Source organism: Neofelis nebulosa, chromosome 10, assembly GCF_028018385.1.
Source record: "Neofelis nebulosa isolate mNeoNeb1 chromosome 10, mNeoNeb1.pri, whole genome shotgun sequence".
Lineage (NCBI taxonomy): Eukaryota > Metazoa > Chordata > Mammalia > Carnivora > Felidae > Neofelis > Neofelis nebulosa.
In genome coordinates, this window is record NC_080791.1 from 74164799 (window position 1) to 74191628 (window position 26830).

General features: G+C 38.4%; 1 protein-coding gene across 1 annotated transcript; it reads right to left on the reverse strand.

Annotated features, from left to right (window-relative positions):
- Window positions 1–26726, reverse strand: SAAL1 (serum amyloid A like 1). The gene is made up of 12 exons (XM_058688401.1): window positions 26549–26726; window positions 24849–24962; window positions 17640–17723; window positions 13977–14056; window positions 11851–11910; window positions 11602–11717; window positions 10575–10755; window positions 7873–7955; window positions 7594–7782; window positions 4613–4806; window positions 2376–2468; window positions 1–1683 (listed from the first exon to the last, which is right to left on the reverse strand). The coding sequence occupies exons 1-12, from the start codon at window positions 26678–26680 to the stop codon at window positions 1591–1593; spliced, it is 1419 nt and encodes a 472-aa protein (XP_058544384.1). The 5' UTR covers window positions 26681–26726; the 3' UTR covers window positions 1–1590.
- Window positions 26727–26830: the final 104 nt, after the last annotated feature.

Consider the following 26830-nt stretch of genomic DNA (forward strand, 5'->3'; position numbering starts at 1 on the left):
TTACAGTTTCAATAGTAAGATTTTAATTTTATAGTTCAATTCTTTCCAACAGGGACACTTTCAATAATAAAACGAGCACCAAACTGGAAAGGGTGTAACTCTTCTCAATAACGCTACATCCTGTGTTTTATCAGTAAAAGTCACTTAAGGAAAAAATACAAAATGTGAGACAAGGCCAATGCTTTAAAGCCAAGAAGATTCTGCAATAAATTGGGAATGGGCTATACCAGAAGAGAGGTTTAAAGAGCTGGCTTTGCAGAGGAGGCTGGGAAGATGGCAGAGTAAGAGGATCCTAACCTCATTTCATCCCACAAATAACACTAGATTAATAGTCACATTAGCGTAAATAACCCAGAAAAAAACCTGAAGATTGGTAAAAAGCTGGCTTTGTTATTCCTGATATTTTCTGAAAACTTATTAAAAATTCTATTTTCAGTAACTAAAATAATGCAAACTGAATGCTTCCCTAAGTGTACCTGGCTGATTCTCTGAATATATTTAATTCAGGAGCACTATAAAGAATGATAAAAGTATGTGAGGGAAATCATGTATAGCAGTCTGTATCCAATCAGAAGTCCTTAAGCTCCCTCTATCTTAATTTTAAAAATGTGAATTCACTCAAGCAAATCATTTTCTGAAATTCAACCACTGGAATTATGCTGAAAATAGAGAATTTTGCTAATGTACTTTCATCAAAATGTTACATTTTTATCTTCATACTTACAACTTTGAAGAAAAACTGAACTGTAACAAAGCTAAACTAAAAACTGCCTTTGAATTGTTACTGACAATCTGGCATGTAAGTGACACAATTAAGAGTCACAGAATGGCTAAGATGTGTTTTCATACTGTAGCAAACACCACAGACTATCAAAAAGCCTTTCACATCTCCCTTCTCTTCTTGCCTTTCTCTCTTGTACAGATCTTAGAAAAAAAAAAAGTATGTACTTGATTTCAAATACATGCAGAATGGCCTTGCAACACAGTTCTGGCCATGGAGGGCTGTCCTTTAGTCTTATAACCCCCTTAACCACAAGACAATAAATACAAACACAAAGGCCTACACAGCAGACCACGTGGAGAGGAAAAAGAATCAGGATCCCTGAGTCAAATAAATCAGGTCTACACTGCCCACCTCTGGATTTCTTATTGCATCAGAAACATAAAAGCTATCAGATTAAGTTGTTACAATAGGGTTTTCTATAGTGCAGCTGAATGTACTTTAGTGGATACAAATACAAATTTCTCACATAAAAATCAAATTAAGAGGTATGAAGAAAATCTTCACCAACTCCTCAATCTAAAAAGAACCTCAGTGATAAGCTTGTATTTTTGTTTTCTTTACCTGAAGAGGGCAAATAAACACAAAACCATACATAAAAGGGAGGTGGGGATTTGATGGCAGAGGAAACTCCTGATTCCAATGCCAAATGAAAGTGAGATAAGACTGGAGCAGGGAGAAGAGCATGAGTGTAGCACCAGACAATAAGGGTCCAACAGGCTTTACCTAACATCTCCTATATGTCAATATCAACTGTCAGTGAAGAAAATAAAGTTCATTTATTGGGCAAAGGAAACTTAATTCAGTTATTAAGTCTGAACTTTCAAACTTGGGAAGCTTTCCTCCAGGTCATCAGCAAGAGTTTTATCAACTTCATGTAGAATTTTGAGAAAGTCTTCTATCTGTGAGTCAAACAAAAGAACCAAATAAATGGAAGTAGAAGAAAAGGTGGTTTACGATACTGATTGGTGACTATAAAAATGTTCTACCCGTGGTTTCTAAACAGTCCAAAGGAAAACAAATGTTGACAAATCCCCAGATGACAATAAAGACTATTACAGTCATTCTCAGTTCTCTGAAACATCAAAGAAGGGACGAGCTCATACCACTTTGTTTTATTCTTGAAATTCTTGAATGTTTATACTCCCAATGCTTCCCCTTTAGGGTCCACTACTGGAGATTTATCCTCTTCCTTGCTGACATGGCCTCTCCCTCCCACATTCCCTACTACATTTTCCTAAAAAAATTCCTATTTTGAAACTGCCTCTAATGGTAGCAAATGTGATATAATTTGAAGAATGATAAAAACCTACTGACCATTCTCACCTAAGAATCTTATCTTTAATATATATGCTTACTTCATAACAGTGAGGGGTCCAATAAATTCAGGGCTGACTCCATTCTCTTAAAATTAGAATAGCTATTCAGGCTAGTCCCGTGAATTACCCAGCAGTCATTTATCTGACAAGGGCACTAAGTCATGTGAATTGCAGGCATGATCTTTTTTGACAATGGTCTCAGAGATCAAGCACTTACATAGAAACATTTAGTAATCCTCTAAAACTCAGCCACCTATACGCTTATTCATACTCACCACAGGACTATAAAAAGGAAGAAGGTTTTTAAATGCACAGGAACACTTCTGTTTGCTTAACTGGCCCTCCTTTACTCCCTGAGCCACAGTCTCCTAAAACAAACAAAAAAAGATTTGGTAAAAAAGGAAAACCTCTTTAAATTTTTTTTTAATGTTTCTTTTTGAGAGATGTGGGTGGGGGGGCAGGTAGGGCAGAGAGAGAGAGAGGGAGAGAGGGAGACACAGAACTCCAGGCTCTGAGCTGTCACGATGTAGAGCTTGAACTCACGAACTATGAGAGCGTGACCTGAACCGAAGTCGGAGGCTTAAACTGACTAAGCCACCCAGAGCCCCAGAAGAGGAAAATTTCTAAAGCTTTATCTGATTAATAAATATAAATCAGTATATATAATTCCGTACTGATCCTATGGGCATTTCAGATGTCCCAAACTGAACCCAGCATCATCCCCCCCTTATGTAAACCCAAACACTATTTCACTGTAATCCTATTTTAGGGAAGGAGACCACCACCCACCCACCCTGCTGCACAAAGCAGTAACCTGGGATACAGCGAAGATTTTTCCTCCTTCTTTGTTGCTGACCCATCCTCCTAAGAGTTTAATTCTACTCTACCAAATCTCTCTCATCCCATCCTTCCTTCTTCATCCACACTTTCACTGTTTAGGCTCTCAATATTTTTCAGATTACTCTTAAAGGTTACCACCCATAAGAGCCTGTTGGTCTGTAGGTCTCCAGTTCTAATCCTCTCTCTTGCTTTTGGGGTAATCTTTCTAAAAAACAGATCATATCACTTGATCCTTAAAACCGAACTCTCCAGTAGCTCCTCAGTTTCCTCAAGATTAAATCCATATTCCATGAAGTACAATACATAAGAATTTTCATGACATATTCTGGTTTATTCTCAGTCCACCTTCCTTCTACATTCCTGCCACTTAAAAAAAAATCCCTCTAAAAACAAAATCACATTGGGGCGCCTGGGTGGCTCAGTCGGTTAAGCGTCCGACTTCGGCTCAGGTCACGATCTCACAGTCTGTGAGTTCGAGCCCCGCATCAGGCTCTGGGCTGATGGCTCAGAGCCTGGAGCCTGCTTCCGATTCTGTGTCTCCCTCTCTCTCTGCCCCTCCCCCATTCATGCTCTGTCTCTCTCTGTCTCAAAAATAAATAAAAACGTTAAAAAAAAATTTTTTTAAAAATCACATAAAAGTGACAGTAAACAATGGGAAAAATACTTGCAAAGAATATGCAAAAGACACATTATTGCCCAAGGAGTTTATGCAAATAATCAAAACAGATAAATCTATAAAGTAGGAAACACAAATAATACACAAATACATGGAAAGATGTTCACCTTCACTAATAAAAAAAAAAATGCAAGTCAAAATAAGGCATAATTTCTCACCCACTGAACTTTAATATAAAAATTGTAATACCCAATAGTAATAATCATGTAAACCCAGCATTTTCATATGAAAGCATTTGGTAGTATGTAGTCATTAAGCCTCAGTCATCTTCACTTTAAAAATGCTAAGCCCAGTAATCTGACTTCTGAAAATCTATGCCAAACTAATAACCCAAATCTGGAAAAGGAAGCAGGATAGTTGACACCCCACACACCCCCCTCCAAAAAAAAAAATTACCAGAATAACAGAAACTTCTTTTAAGAAATATTCTTCTTAAAAAAATTCAATGAATATGAATATATTCTAAATGGTTATATTTATATTTTTTCTAAGATACATGGAAAGAAAGTATGCCCAAAGGAATAATATGCTAACAATCCTGAGCATATTCAGGAAGAATACTCCTTAAAACAAGTTTGCAGTAAATTTTGAAAACTGACTTTTTGGCAAACTGGGTATTAAATAAACTGGCTTTTGGTGAAATGTCTGTCAGTAAATTTAGAGTCTGGAAAAGGGCTCACAGTGCTTGCTTCAGCAGCATATATACTAAAATTGGAAGAGCTCATAATATAATGTTTGGTGTAAACAGCAGTCTATAAAAAGTCTACATACTGGTTAAAAGCATGTGAAAAACACATATATAAATATACCAAACTACATCAGTTCCTGGGTTATAATTATAAACTTACACTGATAAGTTTTCTCTCTATTTTCCCAAATTTATATAACATAATTATACTTTTATATTAAAAAAATACTACAGTAATAATAAGGTTTGAAGCATTAAGCAACCCACACTTTCTTTTGCTGATGAAACCATCAATATTTCTTTCCTACCTTTGTTAAAACCTGAAAAATATTAGAAAGAAATTCACATGAAATATCCTTTAAGATTTTCAAGTGGAAATCATCTTGGGTTAAATCAGACTTTTTCGTTTCTTCTGTGTTAGAGTCTACTGAGTTTTCTGGCTTCTTCTGACAATGTTCCATGTTTTGTAAGACACGAATCAAGCTGTCAATTAGAGGAAGATCTAGTGTACAAAAGAGGCATGGAATTAGCCAGTTAAATCTGGTCTCTCCTCCTTGTGTTGATTCATTCATTCATTCAAAAGTACTGAGAGTACTCATCAAAATAAAAAGCTTCTGCACAGTGAAGGAAATAATCAGCAAAACTAAAAGGCAACCCACGCAATGGGAGAAGATATTTGCAAATGACATATCAGATAAAGGATTAGTATCCAAAATCTATAAAGAACTTATCAAACTCAACACCCAAATAGCAAATAATCGAGTAAAGAAATGGGCTAAAGACATGATAGACACTTCTGCAAAGAAGACATCCAGATGGCCAACCGACACATGAAAAAATGCTCAACATCATTCATCATCAGGGAAATACAAATCAAAACCACAATGAGATACCACCTGACACCTGTCAGAATGGCTAACATTAACAACTCAGGTAACAACAGATGTTGGCGAGGATGCAGAGAAAGAGGATCTCTTTTGCATTGTTGGTGGGAATGTAAGCTAGTGCAACCACTCTGGAAAACAGTATGGAGGTTTCTCAAAAAACTAAAAATAGAACTACCCTGCAACCCAGCAATTGCACTACTAGGCATTTATCCACGGGATACAGGTGTGCTGTTTCGAAGAGACACATGCACCCCAATGTTTACAGCAGCACTGTCAACAATAGCCAAAGTATGGAAAGAGTCCAAATGTCCATCGATGGATGAATGGATAAAGATGATGTGGTATATATACACAATGGAGTATTACTCGGCAATAAAAAAAGAATGAAATCTTGCTGTTTGCAGCTATGTGGATGGAACTGGGAGAGTATTATGCTAAGTGAAATTAGTCAGAGAAAGACAAAAGTCATATGACTTCACTCATATGAGGACTTTAAGAGACAAAACAGGTGAACATAAGGAAAGGGAAACAAAAATAATATAAAAACAGGGAGGGGGGCAAAACAGAAGAGATTCATAAACATGGAGAACAAAGTGAGGGATGCTGGAGGGGTTGTGGGAGGGGGATGAGCTAAACGGGTAAGGGGCATTAAGGAATCTACTCCTGAAATCATTGTTTCACTATATGCTAATTTGGATGTAAATTTAAAAAAAAAAAATTTTTTACCAAAAAATAAAAAGAAATAAGTAAAAGAAAAAAAAAGTACTGACAGTACTGTACTGTAAGTAAGTACTATGAGTACTGTAAGTTAAGTACAACTTACTAGTTACTAGATATTTTATTTCAGGTACTACAGATATGGTGGCCATATCTGTATATCAGGCCATAGCCTTCAAGAGGCTCTCAAATAAACTAATGAATAAAACAGATCATTTCAACTTCGGGTGAGTTCTAGGAAGAAAATTAAAAGAGAATATAATAAAGCAGCCAGCAGAGGAGGCTCTTTGAGGGGAGAACTAATAGAGAAGCATCAAGGTAAAGAGCCCAGGAAAACATATCAGGTAGAGGAAACAGTAAGTGCAAAAGCCCCAAAGAGGAAACGGTCTGAGGAACTAAAAGGCCATTATGGCTCAAGCCAATTGAGCAAGGGGGAAGGAGGGCACAAAACAAATTTCAACAGTTGGGCAACAGTCCTATCATGCAGTGCCTTTGGAGCCCATAGAGAAAAAGAATTTGAATTTTCAACTTTATCATTAAAATCCTAAACAAAGCTTTTAAATTGTATGTTTCTTTAAGTTAAATTTCAAAAAGATTATGATTTCTTCAAAAACTGAATAATCATTTAAATTAGCCTACAGTAAAAACTGAATACAGGAGCACCTGGGTGGCTCGGTCAGTTAAGCATCTGACTTTGGCTCAGGTCATGATCTTACAGTTCATGAGTTCAAGCCCCGCGTTGGACTCTGTGCTGACAACTCACAGCCTAGAGCCTTCAGATTCTGTGTGTGTCTCTCTCTCTGCCCCTCCACTGCTCACACTCTTTCTCTCTCTCTCTCTCAAAAATGAATAAACTTTGAAAAAAAAAATTTTTTTAATGAATATAAAAAATAAAACTAGGGGTGCCTGGGTGGCTTAGGCTTAGAGAGAGAGCATTCTCTCTCTCAAAAATAAATAAAAAGCATTAAAAAAATAAATAAAAATTAAAAATTAAAAAAAAAGATTTGTTTTTGTAACTTGTCAAATTCAGCGTTAAACAAGAATAATAGTCAAAAACATTCTGAAAAATTAGGATGAAAGGAGACTAGCCCTACTCGGCATTAAAACGTAAAGTTTTAATAATTTAAAAACTATACCTACTGATACATGAATAGAGCAATAGAAGGGAATAAAACATATAGGGAAACTCAGAACACAGTAAATGACAAAATTTCAAATCAGTGTGGATAAACCAGATTATTCACTAAATGATGTTGAGATAACGGATAGCAATCTGGAAAAAAGCTGAAGCCATACCTCACATGTAACAAGTGATTAGATTCTAAATGGATCATGAATTTAATTGTAGTCATAAAAAAAAAAATCACTCTGTGAAAAACCATTTGTTTACATAGGAAAATATTCATATTATACTTCTAAATTTAAAAAGTTGCCTAAAAAGCAGGACTTAAAAATATATATGCATGTGAGTATATAGTAATTATCTCTGGATGGTGGGATTATAAGCACTATGCTTCCTTTTATAAATTTTGCAAATTTTTTTGTAGTGAGCATGTCATATTTTTATAATCAGGGGAATAAAAGTACTAACACAAACAAACAAACCAAATGAACAATAATCCCAAGCCGGGGCTCTAAAATCTAACAGACTAGAATTTACTGTAGTGAACGAAAATGCTACTTACCTTCTTCTATCTTTAGATACTCCTGTTCAGCCTGTGAAGCAAAGATGGCAGACAACACTGAATAAACAGAGGCTAGCACAGTTTTCTGTTCTTGAAGTATGATGGGTGGGTCATCAGATTGGCAAAATTCATGGCAGACCAGGTCAAAAAGTAAATTCCAAGTGTCTTTTCCAGTAGCAGGACACTGTACTTAATACAAATGATTAAAAAAAAAAGTAGTTATATAAAAACAAAACAATTCAATGAGCAATTCCTGTGCTTCCCTATAAAACACCTTACCAATAGCTTGAATTCCATCATCCACTGTGGTAAGCAGCTGTAAGACATGCATGTAAACATCGAGCCCTTCTGGATTTTCAGAACTAAATTCAAAAAACAAAAACACTGAATCAACAACTCTGTGGGACTGCAATCATTCATTCATTCAACAAATACTTATCACTCTGTACTAGTCATTGTCCCAGGTGCTAAGGATAAAACAAGAAAAGGGCAAAGTCTTGGTGCTCACCAGAACTTACATGTTAATGGCAAAAACAGTCAAAAAACAAAGAAATACTATGGAATATAATCAACACTCGAGAATGAGAAGTAAAAATTCCTTTTGGCCCTGTCCCACAAAAGCAACAATGCAGAAACCTTTGAGGTGATACTTTATCATTCCGGTTTACTTAAATAATCAGGACGAAAAATGACTGAAACTTTTATAGAATGAACGATAGGCCCACTGCAGCAAGCAAACATCAACAGTAACAATGTCCTCCAAACTTCAGAGGACTCCCCTAGCTCCCTTAGCTGAGAATACTAAAAGCACGTAAGTGTAATTTTTGTGATCAACAGTTTGGATTCCTGGAAGCTCACAATCTTAGTTCTTCAAATGATTAAGTGAAAATATAGTGAACAATAAAAAAGAAGGCTCATATTTAAGTACCTACTACTTTCAGGCACTATGTTAGCAGATGGGAAAACAGAGACGTGTAAAACATTGTATCTTCACAAAGTTTACAGTCTAAAGAAAAGAAGATAATTAAAGGAGCAATCATGATAAAATGATAGGACTATAACACTAAAGTAAGTCTAAGGTACCAGAGAACCACATGGCAAGCAGTATTAACTAAGTTTAGAGAGTTGAGAAAGGCATCTTAAGAGAAATGATATTTATGGGGCGCCTGGGTGGCTCAGTTGGTTGAGCATCTGACTTCGACTCAGGTCATGATTATACAGTTCGGGAGTTTGAGCTCTGCGTCGGGCTCTGTGCTGACAGCTCAGAGCCTGGAGCCTGCTTCGGATTCTGTGTATCCCTCTCTCTCTGCCCTTCCCCCGCTCATGCTCTGTCTCTCTCTCAAAAATAAAAAATAAACATTAAAAAAAAGAGAGAGAGAAATGATATTGAAGCACAGACATGAAGGAGGAATGTTTGAGGTAAAAGAGACATGGTACGAAAAGGCTTGAAGGCCAAGAGAGGTTGGTTCCCTTGAGGAAAGAAACTTCACATGGTTGAAACACACAGAACAAGTAATAAGGATGGGGAGGCACTGCAGAGCCTTGTAAGCCATGCTTGTTAAAAACCTGGACCTTGGAGCACCTGGGTGGCTCAGTCAGTTGAACATCTGACTCTTGATTTCAGCTCAGGTCATGATCCTAGGGGTGTTGATCAAGCCCCTCATCAGGCTCCATGCTAAATGTGGACCCTGCTTACGATTTTCTCTCTCTCTACCCCTCTCCCTGCCCCCCGCCCCCACTCCTCCCCAACTTGCTCAAGCATTTGCATGCTCTCTATATAAAAAAAAAAAATTTGGACCTCATCCTAAGGAAGACAATGGAAGAGTTTGAAGCACGCGAGTGAGATGATGAGTATGTGTATTGGAAAGATGGTTCTAGAGTCTAGGCTTGGAAGGAGCAGCCTTGAGGTAGGGAACTCAGGTGAGAGAATGCCATAGGTGTCTAGTGAGAGACAGTGGCCTGAACGATGACTGTAAGAAAACACAGGTAGATCATAAAGACATGGTGTTGAACAAAAGAACTAAGACTCAAAAGAATACATACAGTATAGTTTTTTTCACAAGAAACTCAGAGCCAAAATATATGGAATAATAAAACTATAGAGTAAAGCAAAGAAATAATTGCTGACAAAGTCCAGAAAGTAGTCATTTCTAAGTGAGAAAGAGAATTGGGATTTGGAAGGGACACACAGGGGCCACGGAGATGAGGCCCTGTTTTCTGTAAACGTAAGTGTTTGCTTCGTAATTGTTCATTAAGTATAAATTTGTTTTTATAGGCTTTCTTGTATATACACCATACTTCACAATGAAAGTGTTGAAAAAATTAAATAAAAACTCTACTTTGATATTTGACATTGAGAATAGTGAGGAAGCAGGTTTGGAGAAAAGATGTTAAGTTTAATCCACCTGGATAAAGGACATAAAAGACTTTAGGTGGGTTATTAACCACCAACGTTATACGACTGAACATTAAGCAGATCAATTCACAAGTTAATTTTCTAGTGACTAGCAAGAAACAGTTTCAATGACCTACAACACCTAGTAATCACTCCTGGCAAGACATCAGAGCCCAAAATTCAGTCACTTATCTAAGACTGACATATAAACGTAAGAAGCAAGAAAACAAATGCCGTCTGACGTTAACTGAAAAAGTTGTTAAATGTTTAGTGGAAAATAAAACACCAGAAAATCTTTCCTATATGACTTAAATTACACAAAATTACAGAAGATTTTAAGACCATAACCATAATTAATGCTGGAAAATAGCCTATAGCTAACTAATATTAGAATAGGTACTTTGTAACCATTATGATTCTTAAAAAGAGCAAACACAGGGTTACCACAAATATTAGTAGTGAATCCAACCTGACAAAGACTGATGGGGTGCTATTCATCCTGTCAAAAAGAAACTAAAACTTACATCTATGGATATTTCCAGCAATTGGATTTTCCCAAAACATTTTGTGCAAAAAGCTCGCTTACCGTACTTGTTTGGCAGCTTCAAGTACACAGGGCACAATTTTAAACACTGGCTGCTCTTCAACATCTTCCTGGGGTTGGTCCAGAGGCTGAACAGCCCCATTTCTAATCCATTCCAACATTAGCTTCTCGTCCAAATCAAAAAGTTTGTCCACAACTTCCCCTATTTTCACCAGCAAGTCAACTGCAGACGATAAAATAGTTATTGAAACGAGAAGCAAAATTTTAAAAGCAGTAAGGTTAGGGGTGCCTGGGTGGCTCAGTTGGTCAAGTGTCCGACTTCGGCTCAGGTCATGATCTCGTAGCTCGTGAGTTTGAAACCCCCAATGGGATCTGTGCTGACAGTTCAGAGCCTGGAGCCTGCTTCAGATTCTGTGTCTCTGTCTCTCTGCACCTCCCCTGCTCACACTCTCTCTTTTTCTCTCAAAAGCAAATAAACATAAAAAAAAGAAAAAGAAAATTAAAAAGCAGTAAGATTAACCAACATTCCTAAAGCTATTCCAAGAAAACCAAATCTTACCAAAGTATTACTTATTAAGGGAGATTTATTCACCTCCTTTGTTTAAATTTGTCTTCCTTTTTTTGTTTTTTGAGTGAGACAGAGAAGGCTCAAGTGAGCAAGAGACAGAGAATCACACAAGGGCCACAGAGAGAGAGAGAGAGAGAGAGAGAGAAGCAGGGTTCACCCAAAGCGGGGCTTGAGCTCATCCTAAGTGGGGCTCAAGCTCACCTGATGTGGGGCTCAAGCTCACCTGATGTGGGGCTCGAACTCACAAACTGTGAGATCATGACCTGAGCCAAAGTCAGCTCAGCTTAATGATGGAGCCACCCAGGTGACCTCTTCCTTCATTTTTAAATGGGGGACTGATCAGTATCCTGGCAGCTTAAGAAGAAATTTTATATCTTGAATTGAAATACTTTTTCACCTGACACTAGATGTATTTTTTTAAGCAACCTCCAGAAATAGTTACATGGCTTCCTAACAATTAAATAGAACCAAAAATTTTTCCAAGATTACATGGTGACTTACCATTTGTTGAACTTGACATAATGAAACAAATACTATCATAAATAGCTGGATATTCCCGGATTCTTTCAACCCAGACACTGGCCACTTCTGTCTGGGAAAGACAAGTAAGCAACAACCTACAAAATAAATGTGAACTTAGTATCTATTTTGAAAAACATTAAAGGAAATTCAAGAATGAAGAATTAACTCTATTGTCCAAGATTCCTGTATGAATGAGCATATAGAATACATAGAAAGAAGAAAGCATACCGGCTTGTTTCCAGCAGAGTAGGAGGGTCTGAATCATACAAACAGTGCAGTAACACCTGTCTATAAAAACAAAAAAGTTAACCCAATATGCATCATTTCTCTCATTTCAAATATCAAAGGTAGGGTTTTCATTTAATTTTTTTCAACATTTTCATTGTGTAGTACATATAAAAGAAGGCCTACAAATACAAATTTATACTTAATGAATAATTACAAAGCAAACACTTATGTTTACAGAAAACAGAACAGTGTCTCATCTCCATGGCTCCTGTGTGTCCCTTCCAAATCCCAATTCTCTTTCTCACTTAGAAATGACTACTTTCTGGACTTTTTCAGCAATTATTTCTTTGCTTTACTCTATAGTTTTATTATTCCATATATTTTGGCTTTAAGTTTTTTGTGAAAAAAATTATACTATATATATTGAGTCTAGTTCTTTTGTTCAACACCATGTCTTTAAGATCTACCCATGTTTTCCTACAGCGATCGTTCTTTGATTCACTGCTCCAGAACATTCCATCATATGAATATAAAACAATTTATGTTTCTAGCCTACTACTGATGGATATATGGATTAATTCCACTTAGAGCCACTTCAAGCAATGCTCCTGTAACACTTCTCCTCTGATGTACATCTGCATGGTTTATCCTACCATATACACGAGTGGGATTGCTTGGTCACAACATCTGCGTTGCTTATCTTCCAACTTGACTAAATAATGCCCAACTGTTCTAAAGTGGCTGAACAAATTTATATCCTATCACCAAAGTAAATTGTTTCATATTATTTTTAACATGACTCATTCTTAGTTTTTTTTTGAGAGAGAGACAGAGTGTGAGTGGGGGAGGGGCAGAGAGAGAGGGAGACACAGGATCCGAAGAAAACTCCAGGCTCTGAGCCGTCAGCACAGAGTCCAATGCAGGGCTTGAATTCATGGACCACGAGATCATGACCTGAGCCTGAGCCACCAAGGTGCCCTACGTGTCCTCAGATTTTTGATAGGAACCACTAGAGACCAAATATAATCCTAGGTCAATCACTCCATGAATGATTGTTAAATTACTGAGGGAGGAATAAATACCTTAACCTAGGATCTTTTTTTTTTTTAATGTTTACTTATTTTTGAGAGAGAGAGAGAGAGAGAGAGAGAGCGCGCGCACGCGCGCAAGCGGGGGAGGGGCTGAGAGAGGGAGACACAGAATCTAAAGCAGGATCCAGGCTCTGAGCTGTCAGCACATAGCCCAATGCAGGGTTTGAACTCACGAATTATGAGATTGTGACCTGAGCCGAGGTCAGATGCTTAACCAACTGAGCCACCCAGGAGCCTCTTAAACAAGGATCTTAAAGTCATTCCACACCTAGAAGAGGTAGTCAGCTCTATTTTAGAGACCCAGGTACTTAAATCCTGTGATAAAGCCTCACAGCCCTAGCTGACAATAACCATCCAGAACACTTATCTATTATGAATTTCTTTAAAATTCTGATTTAACAGCCATGAACCCTCTGCCTAGAAAATGTATACACTCACAACATTTAGCATATAATTCTAGAGTATTCTCAGACCTCTTAAAGTAACCACTAGGGTTTCCACCACTAAAAAGCCCTCTGCCTAAAACTTTCCTGCACAGGAAAGAGAACTAGCCTCCAAGCAAAAGTAAGAAAGCCTTTGAATCACAGAGGCTGCGCTGTATTCTCTAGTCTACTGGTAAATCCCGTTCCCCAATCTTAAGAGTTCTCAGGGTCACCCTGGTCAGTAAATTTAGTTTTTCCAGACCGGCTCTCTGGGCCCTTGGATTCCCTAAGCCTAACTTGTTTGAGACTCTGGTCAGATGCCCCATCACCAAGCTTTGCCCTGCTGGGTCTTATCCAGTCAGGCTTACCCTCTGCTGATTGTTTAGATCCTTTTACTACCAATAAACAGGCCTAATCCTCAATCAGCCAACAAACACTGTGGAAGCCCCTAGCTACCATCAATATATGAAGTTCCTAGATACTATTCATCAGGAGAAAGGAAGCACTACATTTCATACAATTTTCCTATATCTCCTATGTATTAGGATTTCTTAAGAGATATGAAATATTAATTTATTTTGTAAAAACATAGTTCTTATATAATAAAACTTACCCAAGATTTTTATCACTGCTGATGGACACACATATCTCTTGGAAACAGGCCATATTACCTAAAATTCCCACACAGATTTCCTGCCAAATTAAACGTCACAGGTCACAATGGCTCTAAGATGAAAGACACATACAAAAATAATAACTTGAAAAAAACTTTCACTGAGACAAGTTTGGGGGGAGAAGAGATAGCATATAGAAATATATATACTGCCTGCACCCTAATCTTTTTTTTTTTTTTAATTTTTTTTTTTTTTTTTTTTTTCCTAATCTTGACAAGTTTACAGTATTTGACAAGAAAAAGAAAGATCAAAGGCAGCCACAAGTTATGGAAGAAGAAATCTTATGGATTAACTGAGTGTTCAATGATTAGTAGGATTCAGACATGCAAAGAAGAAGAAAGACATTCAGACAAGGGGGAAAGGATCAGCAAAGGCAGGGAGGGAGTAATGCACATGGCTCATACACTGAATACCAAGGGAGCAGCCTGGCTGTTGCACAAAATTGAAGAATAGCACGAGATAAATAAATACAGCAGGTAAAAAGGATCAGGATTAAGGGACCTGAATGCCATGTTGGAAGAGGTTAGATTTAATCTAGGAAGCTATCTGGATCCATAAAGACCTTCAAGGAGGGGAGCAGCATTCTGTAATGTTATTTTAGGAAGATTATTTTGGCAGCAAAATGCATAATGCATGATAGTGAAAATATGTTAAAGGAAGTTAATAATCTCAGTAATAACTGCCAATGTTTACTTAGCATTTACTATGCCCAGGTACTACTCCAAGCACTTTCCATATACAATTTCATATAATAATTTATGAGACAGGTACTATTATCCCTATTTTTCAGACAAGGGAACTAAACCACAGAGAAATTAAGCAACTTGTCAGGATCCCCAACTAGGCAACAGCAGAGTTCCAGAGGCTGAGCGTTTATCAACTATGCCATACTGCATCTCAGTAATCAAGATGCAACATGAGGGTGATGCTGGAAGGCATGGAAAGGGATGAAGCTGAGAAGACTCAAGGTGGAAAGCAAAATAATCTGATGGGAGACAAAGGGAGAAGGCAGTTGAACATGACTCTTAGGTTTCAAGTTTCTCATTTCCCCAGTGGGAGATACTGATCCCCCTGACAGGAAAACTGGAAAAGAAGTGTTGGAAAAGACACAATGAGTTTAGTTAGGATAGTGTTTCCAAACTTACTGGAACATAAGAATCATTTGGGCAGGCAGCGTGTTAAAAATACAGATTTCTGAGTCCCATCTCAGAGCTACAGAATCAGAATCTCCAGGGTAGGGTCTAGGAGGCTACTGTTTGCAAAACACAACACGTAAATTTTATGACCAGGTAAGTGTGTTAATCACTGAGTTACAACATGTGGGACTCTGGACAGGAAAATGCAGCATGCGAGCAGAGGACGCCTGAAGAAAGTTGAAGACGTGGCACCAGAAGTCAGAAGGAATGTCACAGCTTTGATCCCACAGGTACAGATTCACAACTTAAAGATTGTAAAGTGTGGATAAGCTCACTAAGGAAATGAATTCAAAGAGGACGAGGGTTCTGGGTCTACACCTTAGAAGACGTCCACACTCTGTAGGAAGAAAGAAAAGTCAGTAAAAGTGACAGAGAAGTGACTGAAGAGGTCAGAGACTAGAAGAATGAGGTGGCACCAATGCTCCAGGAAGGGAAAGTTTCAATAAAACGACGGCTGTCAAATGTTGGGAAAAGATTAAAAGAGAATAGGGTCAGCAAAGAAACATAAATTTCCCTTACAAACTAAAGAGAGAATAACTGAACTTCTAATCAAAGACCAAGTTTCTCAGTTTTGGCTGCTAACTGGAATCAGCTTGAGGGAAATTTAAAAGCTGTGTGGAGTCTCACACTTAGAGATTCTGTTTTAACTGATCTGGGTAGGGCCTAACTCGGGATTTTTTAAAAGGTCCCAAGGGCAAAGCTTCTCAAATGTGGGCCCTGGTCCAGAGCAATAGTATCATCTGGGAACTTACTAGAAACCCTCGATTCTACCACAAACTTGATGGATCCGAAACTCTGGAGGTGGGCCCAGTAATCAGTGGTTCTGGGACATGCCAAACTTTGAGAGCCTGTGTTCTAGATGATTCTAACATATGGCCAAGTCAGAGGACCACTGCAGTAGATAGGGTGTGACTCACAGACATATATAATGATATGACTAATTCCTGAAAGGTGCCATTACTGACATTAGCTTATTTTCTTTAAGTACTAATCATGAGTCAATGTATTTAAATTAGAATGATCCAGGAGAAAATCATGTAACTGTCAAATCTTTGTTAATTAATTTCTTGGGTCATTATATTAATGACCCAAGAAAAAGACAGTTCATCAGTTCATTAGGCCCCAATTCAGGTAAACACTGCCCAAAATAAAATCTGAATTCAGCATTCAATTTGTAAAAATATACTACAGACTTCGCCATACTTTCAAAAAAAGAGAGGCAAAGAAATAGAGTGGTTATACTGAAGTCAAGCGGCCTAGGCTCACACCCCGGCTTTCCCAGCTGTATGGCCCTGGAAAAATTAACCAGAGACTTAGTTCTTTTATTTATAAAGTGAAGATAAGTTCCTATCTCATAGAGTAGTAAAACCAAATACCCAGTGAACAGCAGTTATTCATAAGTATAATTACTTAATACTTCCTAATCACCCATGATATGCATAGCATATGGCAACCTAAATGACACAAGAACACAACATAAAAGACGAAAGGAGAAGCACAGATAATTCTTTTGAGGAGTTGACCAGCAGCAATGGCCACTGAGAGCTTACTTATTTAGGAAGGCTTAGATGAAAAGAACCCCTGGGATAACAGATGTGAATACTGAGAGGGGATGGACGGTGTATAAAGGGAGGCATGGAGATGGTGATGACCACAGTAAGCTGAGACAAGGAGTAGACAGGCCTTGCTAAATTAGAAGGACCATCTGTAGGGTAGATTTTATGCTGGAAAGATGAATTAGATTCAGATTATGGAAAAGTCCTCAGTGTCAGGCTGAGTTCAGAATGAAGGTTTTTAAGAATGGAGGATTTTATTTATAAAAAAGAGCAACCAACAGAAATGGGAGGTCCAGGCAATGTTCCCTGTTCTGCCACATATTAGCAACATAACTTCGGTTATGCCTGATTTCCACAGCTGTTAAATGAAAGTACTGATCTCCCTGATCCAACCGAAATCTAAAGATTTGACTCTAATAATTTCAAACAGCATATTACCTAGTGCCAGGCAATGTTCAATAAAAATCTGTAGACTGATTTGTGGCCAGTAAGAAAATTAAAGACTATCTTTTTTTTTTTTACAAAGTTAATTTTTTGGTTCTTAAACCTGATTCCTGATTTACTGATTTTTTTTTAATGTTTATTTATTTTTGAGAGAGAGAGAGAGAGCACATGCACAGGAGGGGCAGACAGAGAGGGAGACACAGAATCCAAAGCAGGTTCCAGGCTCTGAGCTGTCAGCACAGCAGAGCCCCACGCGGGGCTCAAACCCACGAACCGTGAAATCATGACCTGAGCTGAAGTTGGACACTTAACTGACTAAGCCACCCAGGCGTCCCTAAAGACTATCTTTCTAGCACTTCTACTGTTACTGCTCCAAAGAGGAAGCTTTCAAAATGTACATACTTACTCTTAATCGAGGACATCTGGATTTGGCCAATACTCCCATAAATATGTCAGGGGCATTAAATTCTTGGAGAAATAAAGCCACATCCTGAAAATTAAAAAATGAGTATTAATTTGGATGCTGAATAGTCCTTTTTAAATCCCACAGTACAGACAAACGTAAAAAAAACAATAATTCTATGTGTAACTCCTTTGAGGCTCAAGGAAAAAAGCCATAGGTTAGGAACTGTATCATTATGCAAAAGTAACGTTCAAGAGTCTTTGTGCTATCTGGTCCCAAGGCAATGGAAAAAATCCATAAACAAATCTAAACTGTGATAGTCTAGGGGATTGTCTTCTTTTTCTGCCCTAAATGTATTTACCTTAATGATCTTTCTCTCTACCAGCAATGTTCATTAACTCATTCAAACACATTTGCTGGTTGCCAGGTATCTTGATAGACGGTGAGGTAAGGAAAAAGAGTAAAACTCATTAACTAGTGTCTTCTAAGAGCTTAAAACACAATGGGGGAAACAGGTAAAAACTCCTACTGGGTCATGCCCCAAATGAGAATTTGTGTTTTCAAAATTCTCAACAGAAAATAATTCTGATCACGACGTAACTACTACACCTTCATACCTCCTTCCTAGAGTCTGCCCAGGCCACACTGCCTAGAGGGACACACCATAGCGGTGAATGAACCTGGAGTGGACATGTGACCCAATCTTGCATGTTCCAAGACTGAATCAGCTTGCTGTGGATGTCTGTGTTGCACAATATTTAAATAAAATTAAGTTTCTGGTGGTCTATTGCCTTAGATTTTCACCAAACTTGAAGTGTATATTTGCGATAGCTTAACTTAAAACCCAGTCTATGGTGAAAAAGCTCTTCAAAGGGACTTGGAGGCACCTCAAAGAGAGAGGCAGTAATCCTTCATAGCAGCTGAAACCAAGGTAACCTGCATGACTGTTGACTGGAAGCGACATCCTATAATTATTAAGAGAGCACAGTCAGAGAAAACAGTATTTTCAAAGATACACTCCAAACTGAAAGTCACAGCAACAGATGCTCCCCACTCTAAGTGTTTAAAGTGCTGTTTGTCACGTGGCCAACTCTTAGGGCATGCAGGGACTGATTTATTTAATGACAGTTAATAATTCCTAGGGTAGCAAAGAGTTAGGTGACCTAACAATATCAACAGCAATAATAATAATAATAATAATAATAATAATAATAATGGCAATTTACATTTATTGAGCAAGTTGTAAATACCAAGTACAGTGAAGTGATTTGCACACTATCTCATTTAATTCTCAAAACCCTATGAAGTAGTCATTATTATTGGCCCCATTCCACTAATAAACAGGTTTTATAAGGTTAAGCAACCTGCCCAAGATTATACAATCAGTAGAACAGATCCAGAAGAACAGAATCCAGATGAGTGTGACTGCCATACTCTTAACCAGCACACCAATGCTACCTCCCAGCTATTCATTCATTCACTCACTCATGCATTCATTCATTCACTCTTCACCAAGTATTTACTGAAAAACACAAGTAACAGGCACTATTTGAGGCTCTGGGGGACACAACAGTGAACAAGCTAGATAAGTTCCCAGTCTCATGGAGTTTTTATTCTAGAAAGATAAATAAACAATAAACACATAAACAACTGAACTACATAATTTCTAAGTGCTACAAATAAGATTAACAAGATAGTATGTGCTAGAAGCCAACATGGGAGAGGACTACTTCAGACGTATCAGAGAAAAGTACCTCTAAAGAGGTGACATTAAGCTTTTAAGAAAAGGAGCTTAATCTATCAGAGGACACAAAGGCCAAATAACAAGGTAAGTGTTATGCAACAGAGTGAACAGGTTTCATGAGAGCCCAGAAGAGACGAATTCTGTTTGGAGTGTCTGTGGAGGTGTCACAGAGAGGTGACATTTAGGCTGGGTCATATAAGATGAGAAAGATTTTGCTGGCTGGAGGCCATTCCAGGCAGACAGTGGCATGAACAGAGCATGAACACATGAAAACACAGAAAGCATCTGCAAGTCTCTGGTCCTGCTCAAACACTAATGGTAGGGGATAAGGCTGTGACACTGGAAGGACTTTATACCAGTTATTGGTGGACAGCTCAGTTCTCTAGCAGTGCTTCAAGAGCTATCCTAAGAAGGTGAAAAGGAGGCCAAGAACATGACCCTCCCTTCCACCAACAATCTTTTCCAAAGAGCAGCTCTATTTTACCTATTATGTATTTGAGGATTTCACATTAAGATTTTATTTTAAAAAATGGGTTCTAGCTCTTAAAAAAATATTTTTTTAAAATCATAGCTTCTCAATAATTGTAGAGCAAGTAGAAAAAAAAGACTTGACCAATACTCTCAACCAACTTGATCCAACTGACATTTATAGTACACTCTACCCTGCAACAGCAAAATATACATTCGTTTTAAGTGAACATGGAACATTTACCAAGATAGATCACATTTTGAGCTATAAAACAAATCTAAATATATTTTTAAAAAGACGCAGAGTGTTCACTGACTCCAGTAACAGATAAATAACTGAAAACCCCCAAATATTTGAAATCTAGACAATGTACTGCTAAATAACTCAGCAGCTGAAGAAGAATTAAAGGAAAGTTAGAACTAAACTAAATGAAGAGGAAACCCCAACATATCAGAATCTGTGGGATACTGCCAAAGCAATAGTTAGAGGAAAATTTATAGTGTTATACACCTATATTAAAAAAGAAGAATGGTCTCAAATCAAATGACCTCAGCTTCCACCTTGAGAAATTAAAAAAGAACAACAAATTAAACCAGAGTAAATAGAGGAAAATAAAAAAGGGCAAATTAGTAATCAATGAAATAGAAGACAGGAAAGCAACAGAGAAAATCAACAAAACAAAGCCTTTAGGGAAATCAATAAATTAAACTTCCAGCCAGAATGATGAGGGGAAAAAGACAGAAGACACAAATTACTAAGATCAGGAATGAAGAGAGGTGCCATCACTACAGATGCTACAGATAATTAAATGACAATAACATAATACTTTGAACAACTTTACACCAATAAACTTGACAACTTAGATAAAATGGATAAATTCCCTGCAGAACATAAACTACCAAAGTAACCTGAATAGCCTTATACCTATTTAAAGGAATTGAATTTAAAATCTTTCCTACAATATACTAAAAACCACTAAATGGTGAATTTTATGGTAGTGAGTTATATCTTAATGAAACTGTTGTTTAAAAAAAAAAAACTTATTTTTTTAAAAGTAGTAAATATACAAAACTGAAAGTAAACAAACAACAAAAAACAAAAACTCCAAGCTCAGATGACTTCACTGGTGAATTCCACCAAATATTTAAGGAAGAAATACTATTAATTCTGCACAAACTCTTTCTGGAAAACGAAGAGGGAAAAGTTCCCACTCCATGAGGACAGCATTACCTTGGTACCAAAACCAGACAATGACAAGAAAACGAGTATCTCTCATGAAGATAGATAAACGTTCTAAGCAAGATTTTAGCACCTTGAAAATCAATCAACTCAGTACACCATATTAACAAACTAAAAAGAAAAACTACGTGATCATCTCAACTGACTCATCAAAAGTGTAACACAATACATAATCCATTCCTGATAAAGACTCTACGCATACTAGGGAAAGAAGGGGACTTTCTTAATCTGTAACTACATCATACTTAGTGGTGGAAGACCAGGTGTTCTGCCACCATATTAGGAACAAGAAGATGCCCCCCTTACCACTTCTAGTCAACTTCATACTGGAGGTTCTGGCCAGAGTAAATGTAAGAAAAAGAAATAAAAGCAATTCAAATTGAAAAAGTAGTAAAACTTCTCTTCATAAATGAAAAACAGCTGCAGGATATGACACACAAAATCAACCATATTTCTATATACCAGCAATGAACAGATATTGAAATTTTTAAAAATACCATTTATAATAGTATCCAAAAATATGAAATACTTAGGAATAAATTTGAGAAAAGATGTGACATACCTATACACGAAAAACTATAAAACTTTGCTGAAATTAGAGAGAACCTAAATAAATGGAAAGATATACCTGTTCAATTTATCAATCCTTCCCCCAAATGATCTATAAATTCAACACAATCTCAGCCAAAATCCTAGCAGGCATTTTGTAGAAACTGACAAACTGATTCTAAAATTAGTATGGTGGGCGCCTAGATGGCTCAGTCCTCCTCCAAATTCGGCTCAGGTCATGATCTCATGGTTCTTGAGTTCAAGCCCCACGTCAGGTTCTGTGCTGACAGCTTAGAGCCTGGAGCCTGCTTTAGATTCTTTCTCTCTCTCTCTCTCTCTCTCTCTCTCTCTCTCTGCCTCTCCCTCACACTTGCGTGTGCACTCAGGCGCTCTCCCTCTCTCTTTCTCTCTCAAAATAAGTAAACATTTAAAAAAATTTTTTTAGTAAAAGGCGAAAGATTTATGCAATTTGAAGAGAAACCAGAGCATAAAAAAAAAATTTTTTTTAAATAGTAAAATTAGTATGGAAATACAAAGGACCCAGGACAACCACAACAACTCTGAGAAAGAACAAAGTTGGAAGATTAACACTACCTGATTTCAAGATTTATTATAAATCAACAAAAATCAAAACAATCAAAACAGAACTAAGACAGACAAATAGATCAATGAAACAGAAGAGTGCATCCAAAAATAGGCTCACATGTACATACAGATAACTGATTTTTGACAAAGGTACAAAGGCAATTCAGTGGGGAAAGGACGGTCTTTTTAAAAAATGAGCTCGACGGGGCGCCTGGGTGGCGCAGTCGGTTAAGCGTCCGACTTCAGCCAGGTCACGATCTCGCGGTCCGTGAGTTCGAGCCCCGCGTCAGGATCTGGGCTGATGGCTCGGAGCCTGGAGCCTGTTTCCGATTCTGTGTCTCCCTCTCTCTCTGCCCCTCCCCCGTTCATGCTCTGTCTCTCTCTGTCCCAAAAATAAATAAAAAACGTTGAAAAAAAAAATTAAAAAAAAAAAAATGAGCTCGAACAACTGGTCATCCATATGCAAAGAAAGTAAACTTCAATCCATACTTTGCATCACATGCAAAAATTAACTCAAAATGGATCACAGACCTACCAGTAAAACCTAAAGTTATAAAACTTTTAGAAAAAAATAAAAACAACTAAGAAAACAACACAAAGAGTGGGCAAAAGATTCAAACAGGCACCAAAAGATACACAGACTGCAGATAAACACATGAAAATATTGTCAACATTATTAGTAATTAGCGAAATCCAAATCACAATCACAATGAGAATCACTACACACTTACTAGAATGGCTAAAATCAAAAGACTGACATCAAGTGTTGGTGAGGAAGAGGAGAATGTGGAACTGTATCTCATACACTGCTTATGATAATGTAAAATATAAAAACCACTTTGTAAAATACACATTTTTTTACACACTCTATAAAAAACACAATTCAGACTTTCTTAAAAAGTTAAACATACACCTACCATACGACTCATATTACTCTAGATATTTAGCCGAGAGGAAGGAAAACACATGTCTATAACATACTTATACACAAAAATTCAGCTTTAACTATAATAAACTACAAACAACTCAAATATCCATCAACCAAGAAATAAATGAATAAATCATGATATCACATAAAATGAAATAACACTCAGCAATAAAAAAATAATAAACTACTGAAAGACACAAAATGCATGAATCTTAAAACAATGATGCTGAGTGAAAGAGCCAGACCCCTCCAAAAAAAGGGGTCCCATTTAGGTAACACTAGAAAATGCAAATTGCTCTGAAGTGAGAATGACTATCAGTGGTTGCCCAGAGAGGGTGGAGGCTGGGAAGGGCAAGAAGAAGGGATTACAAAGAGACAAAGAAACTTTTGGGGGTGAGAGGTATGTTCTCTCTTTTTATTTAAAAAAATTTTTTTTAATGTTTATTTATTTTTGAGAGAGAGAGAGACACAGCATGAACGGCGGATGGTCAGAGAGAGGAAGACACAGAATCTGAAGCACGCTTCAGGCTCCGAGCTGTCAGCACAGAGCCCGAAGTGGGGCTCGAACTCACGGACTGTGAGATCATGACCTGAGCCGAGGTTGGACGCTCAACCAAGTGAGCCACCCAGGCGCCCCTAGATATGTCTCTTTCTTAATTACAGTGATGGCTTCATGCATGTATACACATCAAAATTTTTCAAATTATGCACTTTAAATATGAACAATTTCTGTACATCAATTACACCTCAAGAATATACACTTTTTTTGGTGTCAATTATACCTCAATAAGAATGTATCAAAAAAACAGCTGAAGATAACAAACAGCCATGGGCAATTTTTAAGACAGAACACAATTAAATCTGTGTTTAGGAAAAAGAGAGCTTTCATGGCACTGTGGAGGACAGAGGGAAGTAAAAAGACCAGAACGAGGATTTTAATCAGGAAGCTAGTGGAAAAGTCCAAGTAATTAAGTGAGAGATTATGTATGTCAATCTCTTTTCGCCTCTTTTTTTTTTTTTAGTGTTTGTTTATTTTTAGAGCGTGTGTACACGGGCAGAGAGAGAGGGAGACAAAGAATCCCAAGTAGGCTCTGCGCCGTCAGCACAGAGCCCAGCTTAGGGATGGATCCCACAAACTGCAAGATCATGACCTGAGCCAAAATGAAGAGTCAGACACTAAACCAACTGAGTCACCCAGGCAACCCTCACCTCTTTTCTTACCTGTAAGATAAGGGTACTACCTGTATCACAGGGTTATTGTGAAAAACAAATGGAATAATACATATGAAAATGCCACTGAGCTACAGAGTACAATGCAAATGTTAAAATGTTATTTTGCAATTTATACACACATGGTTCCCTCTTGTCCCCTTCTAATTTAATTATGGTACATCAGTGGTCTCCTACACAAGGTCAGCATTCTCTTTACATAGATAAGTATCAGAACTTTCCTGCACTACAAGCATTCCTGCATTCATGAGAACTATATATTTAGCCCCAATCTAGTGACAGCTCAGACCCTCTACCCTCCCAAGACAAAAGTTTAGCATTTACAGCTCATTCCCTGTACCATATGACTACAGACACTAAAGTGTTTCCCCAGAGACTTAAGGACTGAAACTTAAAAAAAAAAAAAAAAAAATCCATTCACCATCTCCTTCCCCAACAGTCTTTTTGGTTTCATTTCCAACCCCATACCTCATCCATGGACATATCCCAGACTCTGCAAATTTCATTCTCCATTTCTTCATCGAGCTCCATCTGTTGCTCCTCCTCGTCTGAGCTGGATTTGGTGTTTTCAGGGCTAACAATCTTCAACACAAAGGAAGAAAAGACATGGATAAAAGCTGCCCGTAGTACTCATCAAGCAATATTATCCTATAATCACTCACAAGTCACAAAGGCACTGTCCTCAAAGTATCTTCTCTTGCAGAAACCTTGTTTAAAAAAAATCACTACCTGGGGCACCTGGGTGGCTCAGTCGGCTAAGCGTCTGACTTTGGCTCAGGTCACGATCTCACGGTTCATGGGTTCGAGCCTCGCATCGGGATCTGTGCTGATGGCTCAGAGCCTGGAGCCTGTTTCAGATTCTGTGTCTCCCTCTCTCTCTGCCCCTCCCCCACTTGCGCTTTTAAAATTTTTTAAAAATTACTACCTTGGGTAGACCAACGTTCATCTAACATTCGTGGAGTAAATACTGTTACGAGGCACTGGGGTAGAAATACACAAATGAATAAATTTAAGCCCTTGCTTTCAAGCAGTTTAGGCCCTAGAGAGGAAAACACATGTAAACTAATAATCACAGCAAAAGACTATGGGAGTCAAGTGAATTGTGGGCAGAGTTGTGAAAGCAAAACAATGGACCAATGACCTATGCCTGGAGAGTTTGGGCAAACTTCTCCTAGGAGGCAATCTTTAAGCTAAACCTCTGAGGGAGAACAGGAGTTTGTTTGTGAAGAGGGGGGAAAAGAACATACCTAAGAAAGTGCAAGAGTTCAGATTTAAGAAAACGGCCTGGCAATGTTTGGGGAATGGTGAGTAGTTGAGTGTGTTACGGGCAGATGTGTCTGGGAAGGTTGCAAAGCTGTATTGCAAGCTAAGAAATATGCATTCTTCTCCTGCAGGCAAAGGAAACTAAAAGGAGTTCCCAAAAACATTTTGGTTTTTTTTTTTTTCTTTGGTTGGTTTGTTTAAGGACGATTATTCTGGCATCTAGACAGAAGATGCACTGGTGAGGACAGAGACTGGAAGTAAAGAAGTCAGTGAAACGTGGGAGAAGAAAGTTCACATGTACTGAGAGCTTCTACAAGCCAAACACTACGGTGAGCATTCTGTGCCCACGATAATCTTATTTATCCTACACAATAACGCTATATACAATAACAAAGGTATTTTCATCCCACTTTATAGAAATTGAGAAAGAAACCGAGGCTCTGAGCGGTTAGGTGACTTGCCCAAAACAGGTGCCGAAGCCACGCTATTGGTATCAGAGCTGAAGGACTTCCAAATCACCATTTATTCTTCTACAACAAACGTCCACGAAATAAATTGGGCCCTAGGCTTCAGAAACGACACTGGGAATGGAGAGCAAAAACACGAGCAATGTATGTACGTGGTCAGACATTTTCGGAGAATTTGTAAAAGTAAAATATTTTAACCGTAGGCATTCTAGTCTCCCTGTCACTTATCTCCCGTTGTGTTGAGAGGTACTGGGAAAGGCTCCCGAAGTTTTGGGGTCCGCAGAGACGGCCAGGACTCTAAGCGCGAGGCCCCGAGAAGGGTCGTCGGGGGGGGGGGGGAGGGGGAGGCGGCTCCCTGGGCCCGAGGGGGCTGCCAGAGGCGTGGACGAAGGGCTGGGGCAAAGGGAGGGAGCCCACGCGAGGCGAGACGTTCCACACCTGAATGAGTCCACTGAGGACACCGAAGAGCCAGTGCTTGCTGTAGACCGTGCTCCCTATGCAGTCTCCCCCAGCACCCTCCTCCTCCTCCTCATCCCGACTGGGCAGCGGCGGCGAAGGGTTGCGATCCATGACTTCACCGCCACTCGCTCTGAGGAGCCGCGCCGGAAGCCGCCGGAGGAGGCGATAGGCCTGCTGGCGCCAGAGGGCCCGGCACGCCCGGTGCGGCTCCCGCTACAGCGCCCTCTGCTGCCCGGAGCCCTGCCGGCCTGAGTACCTGCT